This window comes from Trichosurus vulpecula, chromosome 9 (genome assembly GCF_011100635.1).
Source record: "Trichosurus vulpecula isolate mTriVul1 chromosome 9, mTriVul1.pri, whole genome shotgun sequence".
NCBI lineage: Eukaryota > Metazoa > Chordata > Mammalia > Diprotodontia > Phalangeridae > Trichosurus > Trichosurus vulpecula.
Genome location: NC_050581.1, coordinates 60,241,877 through 60,264,901, shown reverse-complemented (window position 1 = coordinate 60,264,901; position 23,025 = coordinate 60,241,877). Strand labels below are relative to the sequence as shown.

The 23,025-nt window shown below is 40.4% G+C and overlaps 1 protein-coding gene across 1 annotated transcript in view; it reads left to right on the top strand.

Moving 5' to 3' along the window:
• The window catches only part of LOC118832122 (phospholipid-transporting ATPase FetA-like), a 127,030-nt gene that overhangs the window by 24,369 nt on the left and 79,636 nt on the right, over positions 1 to 23,025 (top strand). Inside the window, 4 exon segments of the mRNA XM_036739556.1 lie at positions 10,919 to 10,977; positions 18,192 to 18,305; positions 19,779 to 19,877; positions 21,409 to 21,470. Coding sequence (XP_036595451.1) covers positions 10,919 to 10,977; positions 18,192 to 18,305; positions 19,779 to 19,877; positions 21,409 to 21,470 — 334 coding nt within the window.

Genomic DNA, 23,025 nt, shown 5'->3' with positions numbered 1-23,025 from the left:
ATGGAGTCAGATAGTGAAGGACTTTGACTGGAAAGCTAAAAAGTTTGTATTTTATCCTACAGGCAATAGAAAGTCCCTGAAGATTTTCGAGGAGGTGAGTTACATAGACTTGAGCATTAGGAAGATTATTTTGACAGCTGCGATTTAGAGAAAGAAGAGTCTAGGCTCGGTCTAAACTCTAGAGTCAGGGAGACCAGTTGAGAGACTACTTAAAATAATCCAGGTAATAGCCGATGGTAATGTGACTGGAGCAGAGGACTCTGATGTGAAAGATGTTAGGTAATATATAAGGAGTGAGGGAAATGGAAGAGCCAAAGATACCTCTGAGGTTTTGATTCTGGGTGGCTTGATAATGAGGGAGCCACCAATAGACAGATATAGGGAACTTGGGAGAAGGGTCATGTTTAGAAGGAAACAAAGATGTGGTACCTCAGAGTTTTGATTTGCATTTCTCTAATCAATAGTGACTTGGAGCATTTTTTCTTGTGATTATAGATAGGTTTAATTTCCTTATCTGAAAATTGCCTGCTCATCTCCTTTGACCATTTATCAATTGGAGAAAGACTTGCATTCTTACAAATTTGACTCAGTTCTCTATATGTTTTAGAAATGAGACCTTTATCAGAGACACTGGTTGTAAAAATTCTTTCCCAGTTTTCTGCTTCTCTCCTAATCTTGGTTGCATTGCCTTTGTTCGTGCAAAAACTTTTCAATTTAATGTGATCAAAATTATCCATTTTGCATTTCATGATGTTCTCTATCTCATTTGGTCATAAATTCTTCCATACTCCATAAATCTGACAGGTGAACTATTCCTTGCTCTCCCAGTTTGCTTGTAGTATCAGCCTTTATATCTAAATCATGTACCCATTTTGACTTTATTTTGGTATACAGTCTAAGATGTTGGTCTATGCCTAGTTTCTGCCATACTGTTTTCCAGTTTTCCCAGCAGTTTTTGTCAAATAGCAAGTTCTTATCCAAGAAACTAGAGTCTTTGGGTTTATCAAACAGTAGATTACTATAGTCATTATTCCACTGATCCACCACTCTATTTCATAGCCAGTACCAAGTGTTTTGATGATTACTGCTTTATAATACCTAGGCCACTTTCCCTAGCATTTCTTTTCATTAATTCCCTTGATTTTCTGAAACTTTAGTTCTTCCAGATGAATTTTGTTATTGCTTTTTCTAGCTTTATAAAATAATTTTTGGTAGTTTGATTGGTATGTCACTGAATAAGTAAATTAATTTAGGTAGAATTGTCATCTTTGTTATATTAGCTCGGCCTACCCATGAGCAACTGATCTTTTGCCATTTATTTAGATCTGATTTTATTTGCTTATTTGCGTAAAAAGTGTTTTATAATTGTGTTCATATAGCTCCTGGTTTTGTTTTGACAGGTAGAGTTCCAAATATTTTATAATGTTTACAGTGACTTTAAATGGAATTTCTCTTTCTATCTCTTGCTGTTGGGCTTTGTTAGTAACTTATAGAAATGCTAATGATTTATGTGGATTTTTTATATCCTGCAACCATTTGTGCTTTTTAAGGCATTCTTTTCTTTGGTTAATTTTTGTGCCTCTTTTACCATTAGGCCAATTCTGTTTTTTAAGGTGTTATTTTCTTCTTTATTTTTTGTGCCTCTTTTACCAAGCTGTTAATTTTCTTTTCACAATTTTCTTACATCACTCTCATTTTTTTCCCTAATTTTTCCTAATAAACCATTTTTATCCCTTTAACTCAGGAATTCTTTTTGGGCTTGTGTCCAATTAGCATTGTTCTTTGAGGCTTTGCTTGTATCAACTCTTTTCATGTTGTTATCTTGGACTTCCCTGTCACCATAGTAGCTTTTTATGGTCAAGTTCTTTTTGTTGTTTGCTCATTCTTCCAGCCTATTTCTTGACTTTAAACTTTATGTTAAAGTTGGGCTCTACTTACCTGTGAATGGGGAGGCGCTGTCCCAAACTTCAGGCTTTTTCATGCTAATGTTTTTAGAGCTAGTTCTGGGAGTCTGCAAGTTTTTGGTGCTTCCAAAGTGGTCTGATCTGGGGTGAGGTATAGTCATTGCTTTTCTGGTCTGTACTCTGGTCTTTACCCAGGAAGGGCCCCTGCTCCCCTATAGTCACCAGTGTTAGTGCTTCTCTTGGCCCTGGAACTGTGACCAGGTCCCCTGTTCTCCTGTAGCCACAAGTGGTAGTGCTCCTCTCTGCCCTGGAACTGCAACCCAGAACTGTGCATGAGCAGTAGACTTGCCAGTTAGCACCAGCTGTACCCAGTGCCAGCAAAGGGTTCCCTTGTAATCTCTTTCTGACCAGTTGTTTAACCCCCTTACCTTCTCTGGGCTCAGAGCTCCTGAAGTTGCTGCTGCTGCTTCTGCAGCTACTTCACACACCCATCAATGGTGTTGCTGTGTGCCCTCCTGGCCAGCCCACACCTCAGTGTCACCGACCTCTTCTGTTGACCTCCTAAGTTGTCTTTGGAAAAATTTCTTATCCTGATCTTTTGTCGGCTCTGCCAATCCAAAATTTGATTTGAGGTGTTATTTTAAAGTTGTTTGGATGGGAATGTTGAGAGAATGCAACCGCATTGCTGCCTCTACTCCACCGTATTGGCTCTGCCCTTTGTTGTGTTTCTTATAAGCTGTGATTTCACCCCAGGTTTCTACGGATTCCAAAGCCAGTGCTATTTCTTTTGTCTTCTTAAAGCCCAATATAGATTTGGGTTGCCATAGTTACTAGGATTTACAACTCCTGTAAAACATGTTCTCTAATTTCCCATTGTGGATCCCCTGGCTGAAGAAGACACTTCCCTTTCTACTCCCCAACACTCTTTTTCTGACATTCATGTCATCTAATACTAATCTCACAGTTGCCTCCTTTATCCTGAAGGTGTCAGTAATTCTGGCCCTTGGAATTTCTATTGGGGGGGCGGGGAGAAGGAGGGAGGAACCTCTGATCTCGAGGCCACCTGTGGCCCTCTAGGCCCTCAAGTGTGGCCCTTTGAATCTAGACTTCACTGCACAAATCCTCTTTCTAAAAAGATTTGTTCTGTAAAACTTAGACTCAGTTAAAAGGCTTCACCCAAGGACCTAGAAGGCCACATGCAACCTTGAGGCTGAAGGTTCCCCAGCCCTATACCCTATTCCTGATTTGTTTCTCTCTGTCCTTACTAATTCGCTTGAAGCAGATCACCTAGAAGTCATTTGATGCTTCTTTTGCACCCTTCTTTCCTCTGGTTTACTGATGATTAAAGTTATAACTTAGGCAGAAATCTAAAGAAAAATTAGCATAAAAGTGAAGTTTAAAAAAAAACAATCGTAAAAGCAGCATACATGATGATTACAACAATATAGAAAAACAGAAACAACAAAAACTTGAAACCTAACATTGTATACTTATAATGACCAAGTCTGACCCTGAAAAGGAAATCGAAATTTCACCTCCCTTCCTCCCCTCCTTGCAGAAGTGGGAGACAATGGCTATGGAACCCCTTTTTTTTTACACTGTATTGTATTTTTATTTATTTTGTAAAATACTCCCCAATTGCATTTTACTTAATATTTTTAGTTTTCAGCATTGATCTCCACAAGATTTTGAATTACAAGTTTTCTCCCCATTTCTACCCTCCCCCCCCACTCCAAGATGGCATATACTGTGATTGCCCCGTTCCCCAGTCAGCCCTTCCTTCTGTCACCCCACTCCCCCGCCATCCCCTTTTCCCTTACTTTCTTGCAGGGCAAGATAGATTTTTATGCCCCATTGCCTGTATATCTTACTTCCTAGTTGCATGCAAAAACTTTTTTTTAAACATCTGCTTTTAAAACTTTGAGTTCCAAATTCTCTCCCCTCTTCCCTCTCCAACTACCCTCCCTAAGAAGACAAGCAATTCAACACAAGTCACATGTGTATCATTATGCAAAACCCTTCCACAATACTCATGTTGTGAGAGACTATATTTTGCTCCCTCCTATCCTGTCCCCCTTTATTTAATTTTCTCCCTTGACCCTGTCCATTTTCAAAAGTGTTTGCTTTTGATTACCTCCTCCCCCATCTTCCTTTCCTTCTATCATTGCCCCCTTTTCATCCCCTTCCTCCTTCTTTCCTGTGGGGTAAGATACCCAGTTGAGTGTGTATGTTATTCCCTCCTCAAGTCAAATCCAATGAGAGCAAGATTCACTCATTCCCCCTCACCTGCCCCCTCTTCCCATCCAACAGAACTGCTTTTTCTTGTGACTATTATGTGAGATAATTTACCCCATTCTCTCTCTCCCTTTCTCTCTCTCTCAATACATTTCTCTCTCACCCCTTAATGTGATTTTATTTTTTTAGATATCATCCCTTCATATTCAATTCACCCTGTGCTCTCTGTGATATGTGTGTGTGTGTATATATATATATATACATATACATATATATATACACACACACACATATATATATACACATATATATATACACACACATATATATATACACACATATATATACATATACATATATATATGTGTGTGTATATATACATATATATTTTTGGTCTCATGAATTACACACATCGTCTTTCTATGTAGGAATGTAAACAAAACAGTTCAACTTTAGTAAGTCCCTTATGATTTCTCTTTCTTGTTTACCTTTAATGCTTCTCTTGATTCTTGTGTTTGAAAAGTCAAATTTTCTATTCAGCTCTGGTCTTTTCACTGAGAAAGATTGAAAGTCCTCTATTTTATTGAAAGCCCATATTTTACCTTGGAGCATGATACTCAGTTTTGCTGGGTAGGTGATTCTTGGGTTTAATCCTAGCTCCATTGACCTCTGGAATATTAATCCCTTAATGTGGAAGCTGCTAGATCTTGTGTTATTCTGATTGTGTTTCCACAATACTCAGATTGCTTCTTTCTGGCTGCTTGCAGTATTTTCTTCTTGATCTGGAAACTCTGGAATTTGGCAACAATATTCCTAGGAGTTTTCCTTTTGAGGTCTTTTCTAGGAGGTGATCGGTAGATTCTTTCCATTTCTATTTTACCGTCTGGTTTTAGAATATCGGGGCAGTTTTCCTTGATAATTTCTTGAAAGATGATGTGTAGGCTCTTTTTTGATCTCGGCTTTTAGGTAGTCCAATAATTTTTAAATTCTCTCTCCTGGATCTATTTTCCAGGTCAGTGGTTTTTCCAATGAGATATCTCACCTGTCTTCCATTTTTTCCATTCCTTTGGTTCTTTTTTGTAATATCTTGATTTCTCATAAAGTCACTAGCTTCCACTTACTCCAATCTAATTTTTAAGGTAGTATTTTCTTCAGTGGTCTTTTGGACCTCCTTTTCCTTTTGGCTAATTCTGCCTTTCAAGGCATTCTTCTCCTCATTGGCTTTTTGGAGCTCTTTTGCCATTTGAGTTAGTCTGTTTTTTAAGGTGTTATTTTCTTCAGTGTTTTTGGGGTCTCCTTTAGCAAGTCATCAACTTGTTTATCATGGTTTTCTCATATCACTCTCATTTCTCTTCCCAATTTTTCCTCTACTTCTCTAACTTGCTTTTCCAAATCCTTTTTGAGCTCTTCCATGGCCTGAGACCAATTCATGTTTTTCTTGGAGGCTTTTGATGTAGGCTCTTTGACTTTGTTGACTTCTTCTGGCTGTGTGTTTTGATCTTCTTTGTTGCCAAAGAAAGATTCCAAAGTCTGAGTCTGAATCTGAGTCCATTTTCACTGCCTGTTCATGTTCCCAGCCAACTACTTGACCCTTGAGCTTTTTGTTGGGGTGTGACTGCTTGTAGAGAGCACTTTGTCTCCAGCTTGAGGGGCTGCGCTGCTGTTTTCAGAGCTACTTCTACACAGCTAGCTCTGTCACACCAGTGCTCCTTCTCCCCCAAGAACTGCCAACCAGGATTGTGGCCCAGATCCAGGCAGGGCAAAGCAGGCTTTGCACTCCTGCTCTAGTTCACTGCTTAATTCCTCCAACCAGGTGGGCCTGGGGCCAGAGGCAACTGCAACTGTAGCTCTGGAAGCAGCCTCAGAGCTGCATCACCTCTGCCTTCCCCAGGGCACTGGCTCACCTCAAACTACTTTCACTCTGTCCCAGCAGCTTTTCCGACTAAACTTCTCTGTTGTCTTTGGCGTTTGTGGGTTGAGAAGTCTGGTAACTGCCACAGCTCACTGATTCAGGGTGCTACAGCCTGTTCCACCCGGCTCCCAGTCTTGTTGGTCCTGGCGTGGCCCACACTTTGCTCTACTCTGCTCCACTCCCAGTTCTGTGCGATAGACCCTTCCCAGCAACCATCCAGGCTCTCCTCGACCAGAGCCCTGCTTCACTTTGCTATTTTGTGGGTTCTGCAGCTCTAGAATTTCTTCAGAGCCATTTTTTGTAAGTGTTTGGAGGGATCTTGGGGAGAGCTTAAGCAAGTCCCTGCTTTCCAGCCACCATTTTGGCTCTGCACCCCCCCATCCCCACACACACACACACCCCCACCCCCCCGCTGTGGAACCCTTTATGTCCTGTTGGATTCAGTTGATATGTTGGCTAGTTTAGCAGAACTGCTTTTTTTTCTTTATTTATTCTTTATAAGAAACAACTGTAGGTAGGGGAGATAGGGCAGATATATTAGAAAATGAAGGTGATGATAAAAACCAAATATATTGCTAATTTTTTAAATAAAAATTTAAAAACAAAAAAGATTGTCTTAAATGCAAATTCTAATATCCAGCCCTGATGGCTCAGTTGCCCGAGGAACAGACTCTAATTCCTTGTAGCCCCTCACAAATCAACAGGATTTTGCTAGTGAAACCTACTCTCTGAGGCATATGAAGTATAAAACGTGTACTTGAACCAGTAGCAATAGTCCTGGCCCAGAGCATGACATACAACTCAAACCTAGTGATATGAGGTTCAACCATTAGATTTAGGAAAACTCAGCGAGTAGAAAATAAGGGCTCACTTTCATTTAAATCTCCCAAAGCTTTCACTCAAGAAAACCCTCCACATGCTGAAGGAGGGACCGAATTCAAAGATAATTAACAAGAGGTAACATAACCTTACTGTAGTTTGTAGGTTGCACTGGTCTGTAACCCTCCCATGGCATGTGGAGCTCTTGCCATGCTAAGAGGGCAACATGCAGTGGAGATATGACATGTCAGTTCCACAGAATGTCTGACTCCATTCGCTGAACGTGTTCTCCTGAGGCTCAAGTAGTTTAGCCATTTATGATGTTCTGCTGATAAGGTAGGGAAGCATTTATGTGTATATGTGAGTGTGTATGAGTATACGCACACACACACGTATAAGTGTTTCACCACCATATATACATATATATTTATTTATTCTGGGCTAGCATCTAGGTTTAGAGGCTGGCTACACAGTCTTGATTACAGATGTCATCATCCCAAAAACCTGTTTTTCTCATGTCAGCTCCCTCCAAGGTGCCAGAAACAGACTACCTTTTCTCTTGTTTTAAACCTTCAGCTCCATATAGAACTATCTACTAAGTTACTGTTTCCTATTTGGGGAAAAACTCAGCTCACTAACAGAATATAGATGACTGGCATACCAAGAGCCAGTAAATAATCATTTATTTCCCAGCTCAGCTTATTTTCCCAAATTGTCAATCTCAGACAACTATCTCTAGCCCACAAGGAATTAATCTACAGTGTAGGTGAGGTGGTGCTGCAGTTGGCCACTGTGTGGCAGCTGAGAGTCAAGTACAGCTACTCAGACTATACAGTCTAATCAACTGTGTGTTGGGAAACACTGAAGGTAGGGAACCCAGCCAAGGAAAGGTCAGAATTCTTCAAAGAATAGTGAAGAGATATATCCAGAGTCTGGGTGAGGATAGCATAGTTAGAGACACAGTAAGTCAGAATGCACTCATAATTGCAGGTACAAGAGTCCAGATCAAAGGTCAGTATAAGTAGCAAACATTACTAGGTGGGGACACAAAGCTAGATATATGAGGATCCCGTACCAGAGAAGGAGCTCCTGAGCTAAATGAGAAAGCTGATATATCAAGGTCAAAATTACTAAAAATAAATGCATTGGATATTCTTCACAATTTCTTTTCTCTTTTCAAGCTGGTTTTGTCTGGCAGGAATTTAAATGTCCCTTTACTTGGCATGCTCTGCTAGTACCCTTTGATGACTTAATACTCATTTGCTCTCTCAAAATCCTTACAGTTTTACCAACTGACTCCATAAATACCTGGGTTTGGTTGTATAAAACCACTAGTGATTCTACCATATTACATAAACTCTTTGCCATTTTTGACTAACCATATAAAACAGCAACAGTGATGTGTTTTATTAGATATAACAGGTTAACTTCATTATTAGTTTTATTTGCTTACAACAGGAAGGTCTCCTCACTTATATTCAAGTCTTTAGAAATATCAGTGGATCTATAAATAATCAGGGAAGAATTCATTCATTTAACAAACCTTTGTTGTTTTCCTGCTGTATGTAAAGTCCTGCGTATGTTGGGGGATATGGGGTGGGGAGTGGGAGAGATTTGCCACTGAGTACAAAAATGTTTAAGATAATGTTAGGGAAACGTACTTGTGAAGGTGAAGAGATGTGACCTAGATAGAAATACAATTAAATGGATTCAGAATTAGTTGGATAGATTCAGAGGATAGTTGTTAATAGTTCAGTGTGAACATGGCAGGGATTATTTGATCAATCAACAAGCATTTATTAAGCCCTTACAATTTGACAAACATTGTACTAAGTACTGGAGATACCAAGAAAAAAAGCAAAAACAAAACTGTCATCTAAGAAATTTACACTCTAGTGGAGTAGACAGCGTGTATTATAAAAGGGTCATACAGAGTATGTACGTGATAACCTTAGAGGGGATAATGCTGGCATCAAGAGGACTAGGAAATGCCTGATTCACAAGGTAGTCCTGGAGCTGTGTCTTCTGAGAAGCCAGAAATTCTGAGAGGTGGTGGTTAGAAGGGAGAGTATTACAGGCACCACAGAGATAACTGAACTCACAAGAGAATGTAGAGAGAAGGCCAGAAACACAGCCTTGGTGTGTACCTACAATTCGAGAGCATGGCAAAGGAGACTGAGAAGTAGCAGTCATATAGGTAGGAAGAGAACAAGGAGAGAGTACTGTCACAAAAACCCCGAGCGGAGATAGTTTCTAGGGAGAAGAGGGGGATGGATAAAAGGTATAAGATGTGGCAATTAAGAGATCCTTCTTAATTTTGGAGAAACAAGTTTCAGTTGAATGATGAGGTCAGAAGCCAGATGGAAGAAGATATAAGAGAAGATGGCAAGCTTATCAAATTTGTAGATTACACTAAGTTTGGAAGAATAGCTAACATAGTGGATTATGGTTGGGATCTAAAAAGATCTTGACAGACAATGGGCTGAAATTAAAAAGGAAAATTTCAGTAGAGGTGGGATAATCATGGCTAAGTAGAAGTTTGTCTGAAAAAGATCTGAAGATTTAAATGGACTTTTGCTTACAACAGAGCAATATGGAAATGCCGGTCAAACCATTTGCCTACATTGAGAAGCATAGTTTCCAGGAATAAGGCAGTGAGGGTCCCCCTGTACTCTGTCCTTGTCAGACCTCATCTGGAATATTGCATTAAGCTCTGGGCACTACAAGTTAAGAAGGACATTGATAAGATAGCAACCAGTATGGTGAAAGATCTTGAATCCGTGGAACTGGGAATGTTCTAGCCTGAAGAGAATACTCAGAGGGAACATAGTAGTTTTCTTCAAGCAACTGAGCTATCCTATGGAGAAAGGATTAGACTTTTTTTGTTTGGCCATAAAGAGCAGAACCAGAAGCAGTGGGTGAAAGCTGTAAAGAGATAAATTTAGGCTAGAAGTTAGGAAAAACTTCTTAATAATTAGAGCTGGCCAAAAGTGGGATAGGTTACCTCAAGCAGTTCTCCTGTCTTGGAGATCTCTAAGTAGAAACCACTTGTGGGCATTCATTTTGGATTAGATGGCTCTGAAGTCCCTTCTTCAAGCATAAGCTCTCTTGTTGTGTGATTATATGATCCTACTCTCAAAGAGCTTACATAGAAGAGGTGGTTTGTATTTAAATAATAGGTGCTGTGTGATCGCTTTTCTGTGAATGAATGAATAAAAAGATATTGATTAAGTGCTTACTGTGTGCCAAGCACTAGGTTAAGAGCTGAGGATAAAAATAGAAAAGAAAAACTATCCCTTCTCTCAAGAAACTTAGATTCCAATAGGAGACAACACGTATAAATGGTTTCAGCTGCAGGTCAAATGGAACTACCCAGTCAGTTAGAGTATAACAGCAAAGCAGGTGGTAATGCATCTTCTTTAATGTTATTTTCATTGATAAAGCCATACCTGTTTCTGATCTTGAACCATTTGATAATGCCAAAAACTTTGGTAGGGAAGAACTTTCTTTTCTTGATCGTCAGTAGCTGTGGCTGCTGAGGCAGCAGGGGCTGCAGCACCTGCAGAGGTAGTTGCCAGGTCTGTGTCCTAATAAGTTCATAAAAGTTAGACTGAACACAAACTTTTGGAAAATGAACAGCCTCAGCAATTCTGCCACTTGAAGGTACAGTAATCCAAAAAGACTGAGTTGATCTGTTCCACAAAAATGTCGGCATCTACTATTGACTCTGTGAATTAGGAAGGGAGAGATGTTAGGGTAATGAGTAGAGGGAGTCCGTTAGGAAACTTCAGCTTCTTTTGACTTTGCTGTCTTCCTCATTCTGCAGACATGAACACTTGGAAATTTTAGCTTTCTTGTTGGTAACTGTACTATGTGTTGGTAATCTCTACTAGATGGTTTCACTAACTCTTGGTATTAAGAAGTTAAGGGAGAAATAAATCACATTTATCCTTAGGGATCCTCCATCAAAGAGATCAGGAACCTAGGAGTCCAGGGCTGCTTCTACAGATGAATATTTTGTTTATCCATTTTTTCTTCGCCTTTACAGAGCAAGAGAGGCATTTGCAAGCCAACAACAAAGAATTCAATGAAAAATTTGAGTATGTGGTAAGTGTACACCTTATGGCAATCTGAAGTGATGGCAGGGAGACCAGAACATTAGCCTGCAGGACCCTCTACTAGCGTGACTGAGTCCTGGAAGATGAGGGGAACCGTTAATCCATCAGTCAGTAAGCATTATTATTACTATTTGCCTGGCACCGTACTAGGTACTGGGGATACAAAGACAAAACCATTTCTTTCCTAAAGGAGCTTATATTCTACGAGGGAAACAACATATACACATTTAAATAGATAAAAAAAATTTTAACTTAATGAAACATAATGGGAGATCAGTAAAGGCCTCCTGTAGGAGGTGGTTCTTGAACTGAGCTTTGAAGGAGACTATATAGAGTTGGGAAATTCCAGGCAAGAGGAGACAGCCAGTTTATCCAAAGTCACAGATAGGAGATGAGGGCCAGCAAGCAGGCCAGAGTGGCTACAATGTATAGTGCATGAAAGGGAGTAATTGGTCATCAATCTGGAAAGGTATCCTGGAGCTGGATTATAAAAGGCTTTACATGTCCAACAGAGGAGTTTTATTTGAGTCTCGAGATAATAAGGAGGTACTAGAACTTCTTGATCATAGGAGTAACAGGTCAGACCTGTGCTTTAGGACTATCACTTTTGTAGCTCTGTGGAGGATGGATTGAAAAGGAGACCAGCTGGAGACATACTTATCAGGAGGCTGCTGCAATAGTCTAGTTGAGATACGATGAGAGCCTGAACTAGAGTGGTAGTGATATAAAATTGAAGAGGAGAGGGATATGAAAAATATTTGGAGATAGATTTGGCAACTGATTGGATGAGGGTAAGGGTGGGTAAATGAGAATGAAGGGTTGAGGATGACTTTGAAGTTGCAAACCTGGGTGACTGAACTTGATGTACTCTTGACAGAAATGGGGAAGTTAGGAAGAATCAATAAATGAATGAAGGAATGAAAAGTATTTATTAAGTGCTTCCTGTGTACCAAGCACTGTGGATACAAATAGAAAAACAAGACAATTGCTGCTCTTTAGGAGCATGTATTCTAATTGAGAAAGATAACATACAGAGGTTTACTTGATGGAAAGTTTCTCAGGGTGCCTTAGCAAGGCCCAGGGGTTTTTAGGGTCTACTGGAAGGTCAGATGGAAAGGCAGGCTGGTGTTTATGTTTACTCTTATCAGAGAGATTGTAGTTGATGATTCCCAGCTCATCTAAACAGTGTAAGCAGTTATGTCTGCCTATAGCAAGTCAGGTGGGGAGAACTGAAAGGGTCAACCTATGACACTAGGGAAGGGAGGGGTGGACTGAAGGATCAGAATGCAGTAAAGGCTTTGAATTCCTTCCCATGAGGATGAGGATTCAGTGGGGGAAGGGGGAGTCAGTTTCCAGTTGGGAAAGGGGAAAGAGATGATGGCATTGGCAGGAAGGGTAGAGGAAAAGGCTTCTCAAGGCAGCTGCTAATGCTGGGCTCTTTGGTACCCAGCGGGAGCTGGGCAGCAGGTGACTTGGGTGGATTCAGGGGGCTAATTAATAAATTCTGTTTTGGACATTTTGAATGTAAGATATCTGTGGGACATCCATTTTGAAAGGCTCAAAGGGTAGTTTGTGATACAGGACTGTTATATAAATCTGAGAGTCATTTGAATAAGGATAATTGAGCCCATGGGTGATGATGAAAGAAAAAAAGCATACAGAGAAAAGAGAACATGGCCTAGGACATCTTATTCCAATGTAGCTGAAGTTAAGGAAATGGACTTCTAAAGCTCTGAATCCTAGATCAATCACTACCCCACTCAGAAACCACCAAGGAGAGGGATTACAAAGAAGACTGGGACAAAATTCCTGCACATCTCAAATTAGGAAGCATGCTTGACCCACAACTATTGTGCAAAGTCTGTCTGAGTTTAAGCTGTACCTCAAAGAAAGTGCTCAAGAAGGCTGACTGGCTGCAGAAGTCATCGACCTTCTCTGCCTACTCATGTCCCTAGCCTCCCAAGCACTGCTCTCACTTCTTCAAGATATCTCTCCCTACCAGAGGTGGCTGAGCAACTTTGTGCAAGTCCGCCTCACCTAAATCAAATTCATATGCAAGTCATGACATTATCCATGAAGTCATTGGTTCTCTTTCAAAACAAAGGACAAACAACAACAGCAACCTCTCCCCAATATTGATAACAGAGACCTCTGCTGTCCTCAGGAACACTTGGCTCCATCCACCTTCGTAGTCAAACTTGTGACATGTGAGTTGCACCTTGAAGAAAGCTAATGAGGTGGAGGTGAGGGAGCCCCATTCAAAAGTTTGAAAGTGGGAGAAGGTATGAAATGCTGAGTTGGACGAGCTTCAGGTAGTTCAGTCTGTCTTGAATGCAGAGCCTTGGGATATACCCATGGTTATAAAGAGTAGGCATAGTTCAAAGAGTAAATAAGGCTGTAGCTAGATTGTGATGGGCCTTCAACATCAAACTGAGGAGCTTGTATTTTCTCCTCAAAGCATTAAGTAGCTACTAAACTATTTTAGCAGGGAGTGACATGGCCGAATTTGTATAAGGGGAGAGATTGGCCACGAGTAGACCGGTTAGAGGAGAGGTATGCAAGGCATGAGACAAGATACGGTGACTGAATGGATACTGAGAGAATGCTCCAAGGTTGTGAACCTCAGAAGACTGGAAAAATGGTGGTACCTTCAACAAAATAGAGAAGTTTAGAGGAGTACAGAGAGGGGAAATAGTGAATTCTGATTAGGGCATGTCGAATTTGAGAAGCTCATAGGAGAGATTAGGACTGGATTTATAGATGTTGAAGTCAGCTGCATAGAACTGATAATAAAATTCATGGAAGTTGATGGAGGTCACCAACCAATGAGTCACTCAACAAGCATTTATTAAGGACCTTCAGTGTTCCAGGTACTATGCTATATGATGGGGATAGAAAGACAAAAATAAAACAATCCCTGCCCCCAAGGAGCTTATCAGAGAGGAGTTCCTAGCAGCTAGGGTGTGGGGAGGGGGGGGAGAGATCAGGAAAAAACCTCATTTAGAAGGAGGCACATGAACTGAGTCTTGAAGGAAAATAGGAATTTTGAGAGACAGAAATGGAAATTGAGTGTATTCCGGGCATGGAAGGTAACCAGCACAAAAGCAGGGAACATCATTTGTACGCCTGTATGACTAAGTTGGTGTAGTGGAGAATTGTATACCAAATAAAGGAGTTTACATTTAATCCTAGAGAATAATAAGGGAGCCTACCTAGAGTTAACTGGAGCTTTTCGAACATGGTCAGACCTATGCTTTAGGAATATTATTTTGTGAAAAATATGGATTAGAGGAGGGGAGACCTGAGACCAAAAGAGAGTAGAGAGAAAAGCGAACTCAAGACAGAGCTTTGAGAAGACATCTCAATTAGTCAGTCGACAAGCATTTACTAAGTGACTACTATATGGCAGGCACTGTGCTAGGAAACAAGTGACTAAGAGGTGAGAGCAAGGAAGAAGAGCATTTCAGGCAGGGGGGATCTAATAAGGATTTTTTTGAGAATAAATGAGACTTGGGTATGTTTTATATAGCACAGGAGGAGTCAGTAGATAGGGAGAGTTCAAAAATTAAGGGGGTGTTGATTACAGACATATACATAGATATAGGCAGTCCACTGGAGAAGGTGAAAGGGGAGAGATCAAGGATTCATGTAGAGGGCTTGGTCTTGGTGAGAAGAATAGATAAAGAAGCACTTTTTCTAACCTGCAATTAGGGGTTGGGACAAGGATGACAATCCAGCAATGGAGACAGAGAAGTAGCTGTCATAAAGGTAAGGTGAGAAACAGAAAGGAGTGGTGTGATGGAAACCCATAGAGGCAAGAGTATCCAGGAGAAGGCAAGAGTAACCAGAATGGATCAGCGGTGGCAAATGATGCATAGAAGTCAAGAACCATGTGGACTGAAAAGACAATTCAATTTAGCAATTAAAAAATGTTTGGTAACTTCTGAGAAGCAATTTCAGCTGAGTGGTGAGGTCAGAAACTATGGTACAAGGAGATGAGAAGTGAGTAAGAGGAGATAAAGTAGAAGCAATGAGCATAAATGGATTTCTACAGGAGTTCAGCCATGAAAGGGAGAAAAAGTATTAAACAATAGCTTAAGGGTCAGTAAGACAAAGCAAAGGGTTTAGTGTTTTGTTTTGTTTTTTCTTAAGGATGGGGGAGATGTGGGCATAGATAGAAAATGATTGAAGGTTGGGGAAGAGGGTGAAATGATTGAAGGGACTGATTACCAGAGGAAATAGGAAGGAATATGGGTCAAGAACACAAGTAGAAGGGTTGGCCTTGGTGAGGTGAACGTCTACCTCTCTATTAGAGACAAAGTGAAAAAGAAGAGTATATGGGTTAACGTTAAGGGACTTCAGCATACAGAATAATGAAGAAGTGAGCTCTCCTGATGGATGGTCTTGATTTTCTCAGTAAAATATTCATGGAGCTGTGCTGGAAGAGGAAAAAAAATGTGTGGCAGCTTAAAGAAAGAAAAGTTTTGAACTAGCTACTGTCAGGAGTTCAAGTCAATTTGAGAAGAATAAATTGATTGACATTAAGCTGTAAGGGCCCAATTGAGATTAGCTAACATAAATTTGTAGCAGACCTAGTTGGCACAATTGTGTGAATTCCTCTAATAACATTCAGCAGCCTGTAAGTAGTAGCAAGTAAGGCAGACGGTGTGAGTAACCTGGAGTTGGCATTTAGAAGGGCAAAGAGGGACAGTAAGAGGGCGGGTGATTTGAGAGTTGTGGACAGTACATGCTTGAATTGGTTAGTTATAGCGGACTTATCTTTGTATCCCCAGCTCTTAGTACAGTATCTTTCATAGAACAGATGCTTAATAAATGATTGTTGAATTGGAATGTGTAAGGTCAAGATTGAGAAGGGAGAAAAGTGAAACCAGAACAAGGGTTTCGGTCTACAAGAACACTAAGGGCAAGTCTAGGAGTGAGGCACAGAGATGAAGAGAAAGAAAGAATGATCAGATAGAGGAATTTCAGAAGATTTTGATCATGGAGATGGAACATTTGTACGGGGTGATGAGATCAATGGGATGATCCTCCCTGTATGTTGCTGAGATGAAAAACCATAAGATTTGAAAAGGGAAATGAACTTGAAGGCCATTGTGGTTTTTTAAGACATTTTATCTAATGTACAACTTCTGCAGCTGAACTTTTAACATATTTTCATTTTTATCCCACTCACCCCTTATAAGAAAGCAAAAAGATTTAGGATTCCCAAATCCATTTTACATGGAATTTTCAGTGAAAGCAAATCAGTATTTCATAAAGACTGCTGGCCTTTCTTGAGTCCAGTTGTACTTAATTGATTTGAAAACAGTGAGGGCTTATACCATGCTCAGTGTTACAGGATACAACATTGTGTTTAACCTAATTTCTATGTTGGCTTGGCATAATTGCTGGTTAAATTAAAATACTGAAAAATCTCAGCCAGATTAAAGGACTGGTAATTATCTTAATCTATACATTTAAATGTTAGACTTATCTCCTTAGTTTATCTGCAGAATGCTCATTTCAATGGGCCAGTATGTTTTAAGGGATATCAGCATGTATATTGAAGTCTTCAAGTATAAGGTAAATTAGGGATGAAGAGAAAGTCTTTGAGCCATCTTATGAAACTTGACTTATTCTTCTACCCTGTTCAGATCTTTTCAGATACGAAGTCTGTCTTTGAATATATTAGTTACTCACTCAGCTTTGTGTGACCTGGAAAATTGATAAACATTTCAGTTGAGCCTTCATCCAAGTCATTAATAAAATAGTCAAATAATATTGGGTCAAGTACAGAGCTGCATGGTAAAAAAAATTAAAGTTCCCTCTCCAGGTTGACATTGATCCCCAGGTCATTCAAGTTCTCACCTACATGCAATAATATCCAGGCTATATCTTTTTCTCTTACCTGTAAAGGTAACAGCCATGAAAGACTATGTCAAGTACTCAACTAAAATACAGATATGCTGTGTGTCCAGCCTTTCCCTGGTCTCCTGGAATGACATTAGTTTGGAATGACTTAGAATATGCTGGAAAGGAACTTAGAGCTCATCTAGTTCAACCCCCTCATTTTACAAATGAAAAAAACCAAGGCCGAGCAAGGTTAAATAATTTGCCCCTGGCCACACTGGTAGTAAGTGGCAGTGCCAGGATTTGAACCTGGGTTCCTTCAATCCAAATCTAGCTTTCTTATCACTACACGAAGCTGCTTCCTTGCACTTAGCAAACCAGTTTTGTCCTCTGGTAATCACTACTTTCCTTTCTGAATATCACGTACTAACAGGTTTCAAATACCTTTCCAGTCCCACTCTGGCAGAAGTCGCTATGGTCATGAGATTGTCATTATTTCTGTGACATCAAAGAGTTATAGGAACATTTGTCCTTGGAACCCTGACAATTGGTTAGAAGTAGAGGCAGGAAATAAAGGCACAAGAAGTAAGAGACAGCTAGAACAGGTTGGATGTCATGGTCAGTAATGCCTACTACCACAACCCGTGCCAGGAATTCAGTGCTTAAGAGGAAGTCCTAGGGTATGAAAAATGTTAAAAGGGTCACTGAAGGAAGGAAGCATTAAGCAGGTTAGTTGGCTAGAATTATGTCTGGAAGTGGGAGTTGGGAGGAAATATCTTCCAATGGTAGTATCAACAGACAGAGAAGTCCAGTCTTTGGGCAGGGACACACCACGCCACTTCAAGATAAGTTTCATACTTTTCAGCCTACCTGTCCCACCTTCTGGGGTTCCCAGGGACCCAAATGAGATGGGAGATGAGGGGAAGAAGAGAATAAGCCCCAACCTTTAACAGTGCCTAAATTCCAGTTAAATAAGAGTACATATGTCCAAAAGTTAATTTTCACTGTCACTTCTGTGTTCCATTTCCTCTTTGTTATGGCTTAGAGCAGGGCTGTCCAACCTTAGGTTTTTATTGAAACAATAGACAGTATCTTTTGATTTGCCATTTTAGTGAGAGTTCTGCGGTAGCTCGGCTTTGTTTTCTAAAGCATTTATTTAAATTTCTACGCTTGTAGGCCAACCACATTTTGAACAGCCCTGGCTTAGAGGGTATAAGCACTTCTGTGGGGGTTGGCAGGGAGAAGAGGGAGAGCTGTTGGGGGGGGAAATCTCTGTAGGGAAAATCCATCCCTGAGGAACTGTCTCTCTTTTTTATACAAAGCATGTGTTTTGTTTTGTTTTGGTTCTTGCAGAACAACACCATCAAGACATCAAAATACAATTTCTTCACATTTCTGCCCCTGAATCTACTTGAACAATTTCAGAGAGTAGCAAATGCATATTTCCTCTTCTTGCTGTTCCTACAGGTATTTGATGAATGCTTTTTCAGTATTTCATGTTTTTTGGTTTTTGTTTGTTTTTCAAATAACATTTCATCAACAAGATCTTCTGAGAAAAATCAAAAGGTGTCTTTCCTGCCTGGATAAGTTTAAAACAGGGTAAAACTGGGAACCAGGTGGACTGCATGGGTTCAAGGCCAGTTCTCTTGAGTAGCTGTGATCAGGTTTGGCTAACATGAGTCTGGCCACACCTGAAGTGAATAAAGCAGAGCCTCCAGCCACTGACCAGATATCTCCAGGCCTATAAGAGTAAGAAAGTTTAGCCTCCAGGGCTGTAAATACATCAGGACTTTGGGTGGAAGTATTCCATTTGGGGATTTCTGCAATTGAAAGTCCCTTTCCCCCAGTTGTTTACATTTTTATTTATCCATAAATATTTCTGGGCCTCTTTTAATGCAAAATTCCTCCTCCATGTGGCCCTGCTGTAAGGCCTAATGGCCCTAGCTTACTGTAGTGATAATGTAAATTGGAAGATCTTTCCCACCCATTAATAGGTCCATGTGACCTGTTTATGTCACAGGAAGCCTAAGTCACATGGAGGAGCTTGCTGAACGAGAGGAACTGGAAAGGGTGGAGCAGGAAATGCTCAGAGCAGTTAGAGCTGAGGGAGAGAGCAGACTCAGGCATGCTAACTGTACTGAGAGTGTGTTTGTGGGAAGGTTATGGGATGGTAAGGCTCAATGCTGTGATATTGTGTTTGAAGTTCCTTGCTATTATGAAAAAGTGGGCTTACTGGTTCCGGGAGCTACATCACTACTTTGATGGATTGGACTTATTGGTTATGAGATTTGGTCTTCTGGTGTCTGAATAAATGTTTTGCTTCTCCTACCTTCTATATGGAGAATCTCTCATATTTTGCAGTTCAGAACTACATAGGCATATTCACAATTATCATCGATGTTGTGTTTATTGCCTTGCTGATACACCTAGTAAGGCCCTGGAGCCATTGACATTGCCAAGGAGGATAGTTCTAGGTAGGCACAAAGTAACTGTCTAGGTAGGGGAGACGAGAGAGAAAAGGACAAAAAATAAAGGTTAGAGTCTCCTGCAAACCAATGACAAATTTCCTCAACTTTCCTTCTCAGTTCAGCAGTATACCTCAAACTTGGGCTAGAGGAGTGAGGTTTTACTGCGCTCCACCTCCCTCCTCACTGTTTTTTATCAATAAGAGGTCCTCCATGAAAGGAACTAACACCTAACTGTCAAAACAGGAGCAGCTGAGCACATACAACAGTTTTAGTGGCCACCTACAGTACCTTCTCTTCTTTATTCCTTAGAGTTGTATTTGTACATAATTAAAGGACTCTTATGTTGGGAAGACTAGAATCTCCATAGCCCCTAGAAGAGTATGATTTAATTCTTTATCTTAAAGGTATCCCAGAATGTGCCCTACCCTCTCTTACTTTCTAACACTGGGTACCTTCCTTTTTTCTCTTGTAGTTCATTCCACAAATATCATCTTTGGCTTGGTATACAACGGTGGTCCCTCTGGCATTAGTGCTCTCAATGACAGGAGTGAAGGATGCCATTGATGACATGGTGAGGTGACTTATTGAGCCTTTTGTTTTCTGTTGAACTTTCCATGTCAGGTAGGGCAAGAAGTACTTTTTAGAATCTCCCAGCCTATTATAGGAGAGAAGAACTAGCTTAAGATTCAGCTACATCCTCCTCTAGGGGAAACTTTCATTCACAGGCCCCTTTTACTAGTTTAACCTTGAGGCCCACAGGAGCTAGGGTACCGTGCTACTCTCTGTTCCGGGCATGTAGTTTGGATTGGCTCAGTCCTGGGGAGCCTGGCCTCTATTGAGAAGGGGCTATCTTTTGTCACACTCATCAGCTCATTTGAAATTGTCCACTATGGGATCTAAGTGATGATTTTATTTATAGCTTAAGTTAAGTCTAAGATATTGAAAAAGATACTCAGTATACAGTATGATTCACATATGGGACAGGTAATGTATTCCTGCACACACAAGAAATACTAATCCTAAAAGACCCACAAGTGTGTATTAACATAATAGAATTCAGTAACTTGTAACTGCCATTACAGCATGCTGAGAAGCTGATATTTATGCCTCATAACCACAAAGCAATTTGCAGGACTGGTAATTAAGCGTTTTACTTTGGCTCTGCACTGTCCAAAAAAATTCACACTGTATGTCTGCTGCTAAAATGTGCTTACTCAGGCCAATATTCTTGTTGGTTGCCAGCCTTTTTGGTGCAGAAGGTTCTCCTACCACCATCCAGATACAACTTAATAGGACCCATGGCATCCATACCTTTCAAACTTACAAGGTTGCCTACAAGCCTGCTACATATGTGCATCTCATGATCCCCATTCACTTAATATCAGAAAGGAATAAACATAAAAGAGGCAGCCAAATCCATGTTCTTGCTTGCCCAGGCATGACCAGCAGCACCATATCTGGGAGTTATCAGAGTTCTTAAGGAAAAGATATATAGATTGTTTTATGATTAGGTTCCAGGGTTAAGTAGAGACATATTATTTACTAAGACTGGGTTTGATATATCTGTCTCAATATCATTGATAGAGGGGCTGAGTCACGATGAAGACCCTTTGTTCTCCCTCTGTAGATATTTCTAGTATTTGACCCATCCCTGGCCATCTGAAAGATCTTATTTACATAGTTCATTCCAATATGATTTGAGAAGCTTGGCCTAAGAGTTATGTTAATGCTTTCCTTTGGTATGTGGGGGTTGGGGAATAACAGGAATGTTACATGGGACCCTCATGGCAAAGAGCATGGCCCTGTCATTATCAAACTCAGCCTAGCATATGGGGAGAGGGTGCTATCATTGCTTTACCCTGTCACTGCACAATTCTTGTCACTGACTAGCCTTCCTGAGGTAAATGTTTTCTCAAACAAGAAGTTTAGAAACATAGCAAGTTTGACAGTGGCAGTATGAGAATAGATTTTTTTTTCACTTAGGACAAGTATCCAGAACATTTTTCCATCTCATGCAAATATCTCTGGGTAGTTTCCCTTAACTCTCATTTTTTAAATCAAATTACTATTCTTTTTTGAACATTTTTCTTTTATGTTTATAGTTTCGGCATAAGAGTGACAATCAAGTCAACAATCGACCTGTCCTGGTGCTAGTAAATGGCATGTAAGTGTTTGTGATTGGGGGCCTGAGGGGCGGGAAGAGTGGGACAAGTATTTCTAGGAAAAGTGACAATCTTAGATAAGACAACTATGTCCATCATATTTAGTGAAGTTGTCATTAGAGAAATAACAGATAAAATCAGGTAGGTAGCATATTGGATAAAGTATTGGACTTGGAGTCTGCAAGATGTGAGTTCAATTCCTGCCTTAGTTGCTGGCTGTATAACCCTCAGCAAATCAATTAACCTCTCTGTTCTTCATTTTCCTCACATGTTAAATGAAAGAATTGGACTCTAAGGTCCTTTCTAACCCTAAAACTATGATCCTTGGCATAACTCACTCCAGTAGTTATACCTATCCATTCATTCAGCAGTAATATTCCACATACATGGACAGAGCATTATACTTAATGCTACAGGGATAGACAGATGGTTACAGCATGGCTCCTGTCATCATGGAGTTTATAGTGTAAAAGAAGAAACATAACAGATACATAAATAACCGCAATGTGGAGCAAATATAGAATGTTCCAGAAGTCTTAGCGTCATTTTAAGCTTTAATTGCTTAAAATGTCACTAAGACTTTTGGAGTACCCTGATTAAATACTTTGAGAACACAAAAGGCATTCTGGGATGCTGGTGAAGACAGCTTGCCTCTGATTGAGGTGGAAAGGGGTGCAGGAATGCTTCATGAAAAGGTGACATTTGAGTTGAGCTATGAAGGAGGAGTATGATTTTGACGGGCAGAGATTTGGGGAAGGTACATTTCAGGTGGACGCCTTTGGTAGTATCTCAGCAGTCTTTAGAAGGGATTGGTGTTAATTAGCTGGTCCTGTGTCATTTTGTTACAGCATTCTAAGCAGCAGCAGGGTTTGAATTCCATTTCCAGCCACTTATCCAGTATGGATTTCTAGACACAGTCACTTAGAGAAATCTGTGGGTTTTCCTGGTGGTCAGGCCATTTGATTCTTGTACCAATTTCCTTGGAGGAAAACAGCTTTGGGAAGTAGGCCCGAAATTATTCCCTATCTTCAATACTGCCAAAATGGAAGTAATAACACTGAACCTGAAAGTTGGTCTTAGAATTCCTTCTGGAAATTCCTTTCAGTTCAACAACTATAGAGGACACCTAACATTCCAGACAAGGCCTCTGTATAACACTCAGGAAGAAGTCACACCAGAACCTAGGGACTGATTTTCAGATGCACGCTAGTGAGAGCAACCTGAGAGTTATGCTGAAGAGGGCAGCATGGTATGGGGCAGAGACTCCTAGTCATTTACCCTGGAGTCTAGTCCTGGATCTGTCATGTACTGGCTTTATAACCATGAACAAGTCACTACACCTCTCTGAGATTTGGTATTGTTTCTAAGATGAGGTGGGCAAGGTCAGATAATGATCTCTCAAATCACTCCCAGCTCCAGAATTCTATGGTGGTTATGGGTCAGCCTATCTCAAGGAGACACACACACACACACACACACACACACACACACACACACACACACAGATTTGGGAGAAGTACATTTCAGGTGAATGACCATTGTTAGTATCTCAACATT